This window comes from Microtus ochrogaster, chromosome 5, assembly GCF_000317375.1.
Source record: "Microtus ochrogaster isolate Prairie Vole_2 chromosome 5, MicOch1.0, whole genome shotgun sequence".
Classification (NCBI taxonomy): Eukaryota; Metazoa; Chordata; class Mammalia; order Rodentia; family Cricetidae; genus Microtus; species Microtus ochrogaster.
Genome location: NC_022012.1, coordinates 15,311,408 through 15,322,991, shown reverse-complemented (window position 1 = coordinate 15,322,991; position 11,584 = coordinate 15,311,408). Strand labels below are relative to the sequence as shown.

The 11,584-nt window shown below is 49.5% G+C and overlaps 1 protein-coding gene across 3 annotated transcripts in view; it reads right to left on the bottom strand.

The window, feature by feature from the left end:
- Nucleotides 1–5,317: 5,317 nt before the first annotated feature.
- Pde4a (phosphodiesterase 4A) overlaps nucleotides 5,318–11,584 on the bottom strand; it is a 46,194-nt gene continuing 39,927 nt past the window's right edge. The window contains exons 14-15 of one of the 3 annotated variants that reach the window (XM_026779212.1): nucleotides 10,826–11,008; nucleotides 5,318–7,942 (exon numbers count right to left, since the gene is read on the bottom strand). In XM_026779212.1, the coding sequence (XP_026635013.1) occupies nucleotides 7,292–7,942; nucleotides 10,826–11,008 (834 nt within the window). In that variant the 3' untranslated portion in view covers nucleotides 5,318–7,291. The remainder of the gene's footprint in view (nucleotides 7,943–10,825; nucleotides 11,009–11,584) is intronic. The other 2 variants (XM_026779213.1, XM_005346881.3) reach the window with 2 other exon arrangements.

Below are 11,584 nucleotides of genomic sequence, written 5' to 3'. Positions count from 1 at the left end.
GCTCTCTCACTGAGGATACAGAGGCTGTGCAGTGGTTGGTTAGGAGCGCTGGCTGCTCTCTCACTGAGGATACAGAGGCTGTGCAGTGGTTAGGAGCCCCGGCTGCTCTCACTGGGGTTTGATCCTCAGCACCCACATGGCAGCTCACACGTCTGTAATTCTAGGTCTAGGACATCCATCACCCTAGTCTGCATCCTTGTGGTGCACGCACGTGCAGGTAGAACACCTACATATGTAAAATAAAATTTAAAAACTTGGTACTGGAGAATTGGCTCAGTGATTAAGAGCATCTAATTCTTGCTCCAGGACCCAGGCTTGATTCCTGGCAGTCATATGGAAGCTTGCCACGTCCTTGGGCACCAGGTGAACATGTGTTGGTGCACAGACACACAGCAGGTAAAACACTCAGTACATAAATAATAAACATAAACCTAAATTAAAAAACTAAAAACCTAAAAAGGCCCTTTATAAAACATATGTGCCGAGTGCAGTTAGGTCCTCCCTGTGGCTATGAAGAACAAGAGTGCAGTTCCACAAGCAATGTCCTATTCGGTATGGGACACAATGCTAAGTTCCCTTACCAGCTAGCTTTGCCTCCTGCCTGTGTCTCCTGTATCCCGAGCTGGCCTCAAATTCACTATGAATCCAAGAAGAGGGTGACCTGGAAACCTGATCATCCTGTTTTCTCCTGCAGAGAGCTGGGGCAGATCAGTTCCCCAGTGCTGAGGATGGGGCCCGGGTCTTTGTGTCTGGCGAGTCAGCTCTCAGCCAAGGCCGGCTGCTCCACTCTCAGGAGGTGATCTGTCTTGGGTTTTCCTTCCCAATTTAGGGAGGGGAAAGCTTTGTGTCTTCTTTTGTTCATGGGACCACCGGAATCTTTGCAAGGATCCCCTTGGATTGAAAGCCATCAAAAAAAAAATCTCAAATTAAAAAAAAGGTATGTGACTATTTTGAGTAGTATGGGAAAGGTGATCTGGGGAAATCCCGAGGATATGGGGAACAAGGCAAGATCCCATGCGTGAGGAGCCCTAAAGAGGGGTGAATGATTCCAGGGTCCTCTGAGGAATGATATCAGGGCCCCTATGACACAGAAGATGGTTTTCTGAAGGAAGAAAGGGCACTGTTGGGGGCCGGCAACCAGGATTGTGAGCAGGCTCCCCTTAAGGAAATGAGCCGCACTGTGAGCTCGCTCAAAGTGAGATTCACGCCAGGGTATTCTCAGGGAGGGAGCTGTCTACGACAGTGAAGATGACACTGGGTCGTGCTCAAGATCAAAGCGACAGCAAGGTCATTTGGGGACTACAAGCTTCAGAGGTCAGCCTTCCCTCCAGAAGTCGAGCCGCAACCCTCACGGTCTTTTTTCCCCATAAGTGACAGTGATTTTAGCCAATAATAACTCTGAACAATCTGTGTCCTGGCTCCGCCTCTCGGATGGTCTGCACCTGCTGCGCCACTTCCTGACGTTGGTGTAGTTCCACAGGTACCCACCAGGGGACGCGCGAATACTTGCGCTCCCAGTGCGGGCTCCTTTCGCTTGTCCCGGGACTCTTCATAATTAGAATTTGACTGTTGGTAATAATACAGACTGTGGGTAATAACGTGGTCAAACACACTGGGTCCAGCATGGTGTCTGCCCGAGAATAGTGTCATTGAATTTGACAGCAAGGGCGATTAAGTAGATGAGCTGACTGATTTAGACTTTCCACAAGCCTGCTGCAGTGGGATAAGACTATTTCTAGCTTTTAGGAGGTGGAGACAGGACGCTGATGAGTTCAAGGGCACCCTCGTTTACATACAGAGTTCCAGGACAGCCCGGGATACGTGAGACCCTGTTTATTATTATTTTGGTTTTGTTGTTTTTGTTTTTGGTTTTTTGTTTGTTTGTTTGTTTGTTTTTGAGACAGGGTCTTTCTACATAGACAAGGGTGGCTTCAAAGTCACAGAGATCTGCCTGCACGTCTTCTTTCTAGAGCTGGGGTTGAAAGGTGTGCGCACCACCTGGTGAGACCCTGTTTAACCCCAATCAGGACACACAATAGGATTTAACAGGTAAAGGCCCTTGCCCACAAGTTTAATGACTTGAATTTAATCTCTGGAACCCACCTAGTGGAGACTTGTCTTCCGACCTACACAAGCACAAACACACACACTTTCTCCATCTGTCTCCCCGCCCCCAGGCCAGAGAGATGGTGGTGCTGGTAAGAGCACTGACTGCTCTTCCAGAGGACCCAGAACCCACTTGGTGATGTAAACATTGATCTTAACTCTCGTTCCAGGGGACCTGACGCCCCTTATGGCCTTCGTGGACACTGCACTCACACATACACATATATATGTAACTAAAAACAGAAATCTTTATTAAAGAAAAACAGAAGGGCGCCCAGAAAGGTGGCTGGGTGGCTAAGAGCACGGGCTGCTCTTTCAGAGAACTCGGCTTGGTTCCCAGCACCCACATGGCAGCCCACACCTCCCTTAGTCCTAGGACTCTCTGCCGGCTTCTGTGGGCCCTGCACACAGCCAGCGTGCACACACACAGGTGTGCACATGTACTGATGAATACAATTATAACTCAAAATAAACTTGAATAAAAAAATTTTAAGATGGGTTCCAATCTTGTAGTGCTGGTTATCCTGGAACTTGCTATGTAGACCAGGCTGGCCTCAAACTCACAGAGATTAACCTGCCTCTGCATCCCGAGTGCCGGGATTAAGGGTGCTACCATATGCAAAGTAAATTTTTTTTTAATTTTCGAGACAGGGTTTCTCTGTAGCTTTTGGTTTCTGTCCTGGAACTAGCTCTTGTAGATCAGGCTGGCCTTGAACTCAGAGATCCGCTGCCTCTGCCTCCCGAGTGCTGGGATTAAAGGTGTGCGCCACCACCGCCCGGCTGCAAAGTACAATTTTAAAAGTGGGCTGTGAGGTGGCTCTTGCCACCAAGTCTTGTGACCTGAGCTGTCCCTGGAACCCACACAGTGGAAGAGCACCAACCCCTGAGTTGCTCTCTGACCTGCACACAGGCAGTGGGGTACAGGTACAATTCTCCCCCAAGTAAAAATCCAGTGTGTGTGATGTGTGTGCACACGTGTGTGTGGTTTTGAGATAGGGTTTCTCTGTGTAACAGTCCTGACATTTGCTTTGTAGAGCAGGCTGGCCTCAAACTCAGAGATCTTCCTGCCTTTGCCTCCCAAGTGTGGCGATGGCAGATGGTGGCCTCTCTCACCCTCATTTCTTCCTAAATGGTCTTGCTGCAGGCTCTGCTTGAGGAAAGATGGACCCCATCCTAAAGAAGCAGCTTGACAGTGATCCTTTCTTGCAGGCTCAGCTTGTGCCCCTAAATCTGTTAAATGTGTTAATATCCCACCAACCCTTTACACTTGGGGAAACTGAGGCTGGGAGCAAATAAATTCAGCACCTAGGCCTCACTGCCCCATTCCAATAACCCTGCCAGCCTTTGAAGATCTGGGACAGTGTCTGGGTCTTCTCTTTGTTTCTTGTATAAAGTTGAGAGCGTCTGGAAATTTCTATTTTTTTTTTTTTCAGTTTTGCTTTTCTACCTGGGGTCCAAGTTGGTCCCTTGTCCTCTGGGGTGGCTATCTCCTGGGAAGCCTTCCAGGCATAGATGAACAGGTGATTCCCCAAAACCTGTCCTGAATGTCCAAAACCATTCAGTGTGGTCCAGCACTGGCTACAGAGCTGCGTCATAGAAAGGAAACAAAGTTGGGAGTAGGGATGAATGCCTGTTAACCCAGCACTTATGAGGTGGGGGCAGGAGGATTGAGAGTTCAAGGTCAGCCGCCACTATAACACACTTGGTGTGCTGCGTGCTAGGACTTGTGCCTGCAAGTGTGTACTTTAGCTCTGAGCTGGGCTCCCACTGTCCTGCCTCACAGATGGGACTACTGATGTCAGGGATAACGATAAATAATTCTAGATGGTCTAAAACTTTATAGACCAACCAGGTCGGCCTTGAACTCCTGAAGTCTTTGCTTTGGGGTGGAACAGAAGTGGGAAAGGCTGTATCATCAAGCCACCTCCACAGCCTCTCACAGGAGAGTCCAGGCAGGAACTCTCCCCCTGGACCACATTCCTAGCCTTACGGGGATTCTCAGCAGGCTCTGCACTGAGCCATGTGCCTAGCCCAATGCCATACATTTCTTCATTGCCTTTCTCCTTCCTTCCTTTCTCTCTCTCTTTCTTGTGTATACAGTGTTCTGTCTGCATTTTGTCTGTACACCAGAAGAAGGCATCAGATGTCATCAAAGATGGCCATGAGCCACCATGTGGTTGCTAGGACTTGAACTCAGGATCTCTGGAAGAGCAGTTAGTGCTCTTAACCTCTGAGCCATCTCACCAACCCCTCTCTTTTCTTTTTTTTTTTTTAAATATTTATTTATTTATTATGTATACAATATTCTGTTGGTGTGTATGCCTGAAGGCCAGAAGAGGGCACCAGACCTCATTACAGATGGTTGTGAACCACCATGTGGTTGCTGGGAATTGAACTCAGGACCTTTGGAAGAGCAGGCAATGTTCTTAACCCCTGAGCCATCTCTCCAGCCCCCAACCCCTCTCTTTTCTTTCTTTTGTTTTGTTTTTCTGAGACTAAGGTTCTTTTTTTGTTTGTTTTTTGGGGAGATTTTTTGTTTGTTTTGTTTTTCAAGACAGGGTTTCTCAGTGTAACAGTCATGGCTGTCCTAAAACTAGCTCTGTAGGGCAGGCTAGCCTCGAACTCACCGAGATCCACCTGCCTCTGCCTCCCAAGTGCTGGGATTAAAGGTATGTGCCACCACCATCCAGCAGGACAAAGGTTCTTGATATAACTGTTTTTTTTTTTTTTTTCCCTAAAGACAGAGTTTCTGTGTAGCTCTGGCTGCCCTCGAAATATGTAGACCAGGCTGTCCCTGAACTCAAGAGATTCTCCCTGACTCACCCTCTAGAGAGCTGGGATTAAAGTTTTGTGTCACCCATCCTGGCCAGATGCCTTCAAGCTGCAGCTAGGAGCTTCACCCCAGCACTGGATAACCGGGTGTGGAGACACAAGGCCGTCCTAGCACGGCAGAAGCAGAAGGATCTTGCATTCAACGCTTCTGCACTACAGCCCTTGAGATCAGGAGAGAAAAAAGAAGTGACACAGCTGGCTTCAAGCCACAGATCCTACTGAGTGAGACCATGTCTTAAAGTGAGTGGCTGAGTAACAGCCAGGTAAGGTGGCACACACCTGCAATTCCAGAGTTTGAGGCCAGCATGGACTACATAAAAGTCAGGTTTCAGAGAAAACAGACAGGCAGGGCAGCTTAGCCGGGAAAGGAGGTAACGGATTCTCAGAAGCCGTCCTCTGGCCTCAGCATGCACCGTCGCGTGTGTCCCCAGCCCCCAGATAGCCAATCTTTCACAGAAACAAACGAAGCCACATCAGCCAGCAGCTGGAAGCATCAGTGAGAGCCTCACTTTAATCAGGGACAAGATTGAAGGATTGATTGTCAATCCACAGACCAATTGATCAATTGTCAATGGGGACAACATGTAGGCAGCTCACGAGGACCTGCACCCACTCTGGCAGGGAGGAGCCCTGACTGAGTCCAGGGGTCTGGCCTCCTCCAACCCCATCCTGGGCTCTTGGAGAAGGGGACATGGTGCAAGCACTGGCCAGCTCTTGTCCCTCCTTAGATATGATGACACAATTTTGCATGAACCGGCCGCATGCCCACCTTCCATTCAGGGAATATGGTACAGCTTGTATAATACAGCAGGAAACGGTTGCTTCTCCCTGGAGATCCCCTTCCTCACCTTCCCAATGGGAAAGGCAAGTTCATTTTCCATTTCTGTCTTAGAATAATTTATATACCAACCTTAGCGTATGTACAAAAAAAAAAAAACCCAAACCCCCCCCCCCCCACACACAGAGGGGTTGTTCTCATGACCAGCTAGGACAGACACTACCTTTGCTTAATAAACAAAACCCTGTAAGCATTGAGGGTTGGGAGCATGGGTTAGTGGGTTAGACAGAAGGACAGCAGAGAAGGAATTGGGGGGAGGGCTACAGTACCGTGTCCAGAGATGTAACAGGGCAGGCAAGGGATGAGAGCTGCCTCACGGCCCTGCTGCAGATGGCTGGAGGTGGCAGGGGAAAGCGGGGTCATTCCTTTTTAAAAGTCCCCTCACCCCATGGCTTGGAGAAAATGGCCTTGCTCTATGATATTGCTTAGGAACGGCCTGTGGCTGGGTGGTTAAGGAAGGTCAAGCTCAGTAAGGTGAGGACAAGAGGGGCGGCTTTGGTGCTGGGAGGGAAAGGGCTGCCCAGGAGGAGAGGATGTGGTGCACACCATTATTGCTTCCTCCTAGGGCAACGAGAGTTGCGGGGGGCGCTGAGTGAGACTCTGAAAAGGTGGTGGAGTGGGTGCTGGGGAAGGGGTGTCTATGCTGGGGTGCTGCCCACCCAGAGCACAGGAGGGAGCCACCGAGACTTCATCTACGGCCACAGGAATCTTTAAGGCAGAAACAAGAGGAAGAAGCAGCTGGAAGGAGGATGTTCGTGCGCATGGACAGAGCCCCCTTCCTCCAACGGAAAGAATTCAAAGTGACCCAAAGGAAGGAGATGCCATCTGAAGAAGGGACTTCAGCCCCAGGCCTGAGACTGGTAGAGGGTGAAACCAGGGTCCCTGGGTCCTAAAGCAATGGCTCTTCCGACCACCTCCCATCCACACACCAGGGTTGTAGAAAAGAAGATAAGAAAAAGAAGAGATGGAAGACATCGTGGGAGGGGACAGTGAGCCAGGGAGAGGGACCCCTGCTATGGACCAGTCCCCTCCTTGTGGCTCTCCCTGCAGCTATTTCCAATCGGGTTCTAGATGTCCTCTGAACCCCAGAACAGCCCAAAGGGCAGTGCCACGCCTAGACTTGAGTCTCAAGAGAGGCAGGAAGATGGCGCCTTGGACTTGAGGTTGACATGATGGGTTAGGTGAGGGGAAATGGGGGACCAGGAATGGGGAGGGGTGCATCTACAGTTGCTGTGTTTCATTTTTTTTCTTTTTGTTCTTTTTCTAAAAACGTTACAATTAAAATTCAAAAAATAAAATCCCTTTTTGGGGACTTCAGTTCCTGGCTCCCCAGACCCCACCTCCACAAAAAAGCCCTGTAGGTAAGGGCAGCAGGGAAGGGTAAAAAAAGAAAGAGAAAAAAACCCCACTTTTCTGTTTTCTTTTTTCTCAGGAGGGCCAGGAGTCGTTGAGGTGGTCCGTGGTGAGTGGGGAGAGTGGAGAGGGGGGAGGACCCACGGGTGAAGGGAACAGGGCTCAGGCAGGGTCCCCACCTGACCCTGACCTGCCTGGAGCTGAGAAGATGGCAGAGTTGTCTCCTGATGTCCCAGAGCAGACACAAGCCCTCGTGGCAGCCAGATGGTCTTTTGGGGCCTCCACCTCTGCCGCCATGGAGGGGAGGCCCAGGAGGCCCGGGGCCTCCTCTGAAGGGGACAGGGTCCTCAAGTCAGGCAGAATGGGGGTTCCAGAGCTGCAGGAGCAGCCCACAGCCTCCATGGACTCCTTGGGAGCCACACACGCTGCGACTGTCCCCTGCCTCAGATACTCTTCGCCCTCTCTCGCAGCAGCAACTTTGACCTTGGACTGTTCTGTAGCCTGAGCTGTGCAGTCCTCTGGTGCGCTCAAGTTCTCCTCAGCAGTGGGCAATCCCAGAACCTCCAAGGAATCCTCCTCTTCCTCTTCCTCTTCCTCCTCCAGTGTGAGCTCAAACTGGAACTTGTCAGGTAGGGATGGATGGACAAGCCCTCCCGGCTCCTCTTCCGGGGGTGGGGAAGGGCTCTGCCGGATAGCACTGTGGTACCAATCCCTGTTGTCTTCCAACGTGTCCAGGATGTCTTGGGCATCGGGATGGACGAGATCTGCCCACGTCTCCCACAACGGGTGGACAATGTAGTCAATGAAGCCCACCTAGGGAAGACGAGCAGTGTCTAAGAAGTGGTGTGGTGCGGCTAACAGCAGGGTCTACTCAAAAAAAAAAAAAAAAAAAAAGCTTCTAGCCTAGCGGTGGTGGTGGCGTACATCTTTAATCCCAGAAGTCAGGAGACAGAGAGAGGCAAGGGGATCTCTGAGGCCAGGGCCAGTATGGTCTACCGAGAGTTCCTGGACAGCCTGGACTACACAGAGAAACCCTGTCTTGAAAACTCAAAAACAAGCCGGGCGGTGGTGGCGCACGCCTTTAATCCCAGCACTCGGGAAGCAGAGGCAGGCAGATCTATGTGAGTTCAAGGCCAGCCTGGTCTACAAGAGCTAGTTCCAGGACAGGCTCCAAAGCTACAGAGAAACCCTGTCTCGAAAAAAAAAAAAAAAAGAAAGAAAGAAAGAAAACTCAAAAACAAAACAAAACAACAACAAACAGGCTTCTAATGCAGCAGGATTACCTTAAATTCTAAGTCAGCCTACAATAGCCCCTGTCTCAAAATCCAGTCAGCAAGCCAGAGAAACTTGGAACATTTCATACTGGGTTGGGAAAGAGGCTTAGCAGTTAAGAAGACTAGCTCTTTTATTTTTTCCAAGCCTAAGAACTAAGTGTTTTCCAAAGCTAAGAACACTAGTTCTTATAGAGAACCGGGTTCAGTTCCCAGTACCCACATGGCAGTTGATAACCATTTGTAACTCCAGTTCCAGGGGATCTGATGGCCTCTTTCAGCTACCGCAGGCATCAGGCACACGTATGGTAAACATACATACATATAGGGAAAACATTCAAACAAATTTAAAACAGTTCCGTATGGATCATCTAGTGATTTTTTTTTTTGAGACAGTCTTTTACTGTGTAGCCATGGCTACCCTGTAACTCACTATGCAGACCAGGCTGGCCATGTGATCCCAGACATCTTGCCTCATGCTGCCTCCTATTTATTTTTAATTTTATATGTATGAACATTTTTCCTGGCATGTATGTATGTATGTATGTATGTACGCACGTACGTATGTGTAGTATGTGGTACCCGACGTCCAAGGGGGACAGATGAGTGAGCTGGACCCCCTGGAACAGAGTCCCAGCTGTGAGAGGCCAGAGGCTGCTAGGGGTCTCACCCAGTCCTTTAGAAGAGCCACCATCTTTCCAGCCTCGTGTCTGCCTCCTGAGTACTGGGATTAAAAAGGCGTGCACCTGCACACTTGGTCTTTGGTCCCAGTAGTGGGAGGCTGACACAGGCAGATCTCTGAACTGCAGGCCACTCTGGTCTACACAGTAAGTTCCAGGCTAGCCAGGGATACATGGGGAGGCCTGGTCTGAAAATTAAAAAACAAAGCAAAAAACCCAAAATCTTTTTTTTTTTTTTTTTTTTGAAGAATATACCTCCTTTTAATAATTTAATTTTATGTTTATGGGTATTTTGCATGTGTGTGTATTTGTGTATCATATGTATGCTGGTACCCATTGATCCTCTGGTACTGGAGCTACATACAGATCAAAATTTTTTTTTTTTTCCTTTGGATTTTTGAGACAGGGTTTCCCTGTAGTTTTTGGTGCCTGTCCTAGAATTAGCTCTTGTAGACCAGGCTGGCCTTGAACTCACAGATAGGCCTTCCTCTTCCTCCCGAGTGTGTGCCACCACGGCTTGGCCCCAAAAGCATTTTTATCAAATTTTAATTAATTTATTTTGGGGGCATGTGTGTTCCTTGGCATGGTTGGACAGTCAGAGGGCAATCTTGAGGACTCATTTCTATCCATTCAGTCCAGCACCTTTACCTGCTAAGCCATCTCCTTGACCCATAGACAGGATCTTGTTATGCAGTCCCAGCTTGCCCTGAGGTTCTGGACTAAACTATACCTCCTGCTTTCGTACGAAGAGCAGCTAGCACTATAGGTGTGCCACTTGCACAGTGGAAACACAGGTATATACCAAATCTGTGGGGCTCACGTCATGTTTGACACTTAAATTACTGCGCTTAAGAGATGTATAAAGCACAAACACCTCTAACCTGTGAGCCCCACTTGCCCGAGGACAGGTAACTTCCTGGAATGCTGGGGACTGCTGTTGATGTAACATAACAAGCCGTGTTTTTGCTTCTGTGAACAAGCAACTACACAAACATACTTGATCTCATGTAGGCAGGAGGTACACAGGCAGGACATACGGCAGGATGTACCCTGGGCCCTGATTGGACAAAGGTGAGAAGAACGTAGCCTTATGGTCTTGCCTTCATGAGCCTCTAAAAATGTGGTTTGCGGCTCTGGGAACCCAGGTACGGACCTGGCCAGTGTCCATCATCCTGGCCAGCATTTATTAAACTTGCTTCAAATTTGGCTCAAGAATTGTGGTAGTGATCTTACTCCTCGGTGAGATTAGTAACACAGCTTGATTTTTTTTTTAAGCCCATAAAGGGGAACTGGGGCTGTAGTTCAGCTGGTAAAGTGTGCTTGCCTAGCATGCACGAAGCCTTGGGTTGCATTCCCAGCACCACATAAACTAGGTGTGGTGACGAAGGCCTATGATCCCAGTACAAGAGAGGTAGGGCAGGAAGATCAGATATTCAAATTTATCCTTGGTAATAGCAAGTTTAAGGCTGAAATGTAAAACAAAAACAACCCTGTCCCCACAGCCCACTCCACTCCAGACAAAGCATTGCTCTGAAAACTGCCTAGGGTTGCAGCAGACCTGGATGTTGGGATAGGTGAAAAGCATCAGAGATCTGTGAAATTGAACCATCAAACATGAGAGGATTAAATGCCTCGGAGGATCGTGCTACAGAGAGCGAACACAGTTCGGTTCCCACAGAGACTGCAAACTCACAGAGGTGGGCCAAGCGAACCCTGTGCTGTGCCCTGCGGCCCTGGCCCTGTACCTGAGACTTCTCCACAGAGGCCGTGTGCTTGTCACACATGGGACTAATCTCCATTCCACGCTCTCGTTCCCGGTCGCCCTGCTGGAAGAACTCGGCCATGATGCGGTCAGTCCACTGTCGATACAGCTCCAGAGGCTTGGTGGGGTTGCTGAGGTCCGCACAGTGCACCATGTTCCTGAGGACCTGGTGAATGCAGGGTCTGTCAGAGACCAGGCTGAACCTCAGTTCGGGGGGGCCTCTGACTGTTCTCCCCGTGTTATGAGACAGGATTTACTATATCGCTAAGGATGACCTGGAACTTTGATCATGTCCCCATCGTCCAAGTGCTGGGATCAAAGGCATGTAACACCATTCAGATCTAGTTCTTAGTGGCTTGGTTTTGTTTTTGTAAAGGGTCTCCAAACAGAGTCCCAGCTGGTTTCAGACTGTGGTCATCCTCCTGTCTCTGCTTTTGGAATGCTGGGATTACGGGTACTCACCGGGGTTAATGTTTTCTTAATCCCACCGTGTGTGTGTGTGTGTGTGTGTGTGTGTGTGTGTTGGGCGTGGGTGAACTGGAGTGGAGGAAAATGCAGAGGTGAGAGAAATGAGGGGCAAGACAGGGTAGGTCAGGACTGTGTAGAGAGCCGTGGGGGTCAGAGAGCAAAGGGCTTCATCAACAGAGGCAAAAAGCAGCTTGAGAGCCGGGCGGTGGTGGCGCACGCCTTTAATCCCAGCACTCGGGAGGCAGAGGCAGGCGGATCTCTGTGAGTTCGAGAC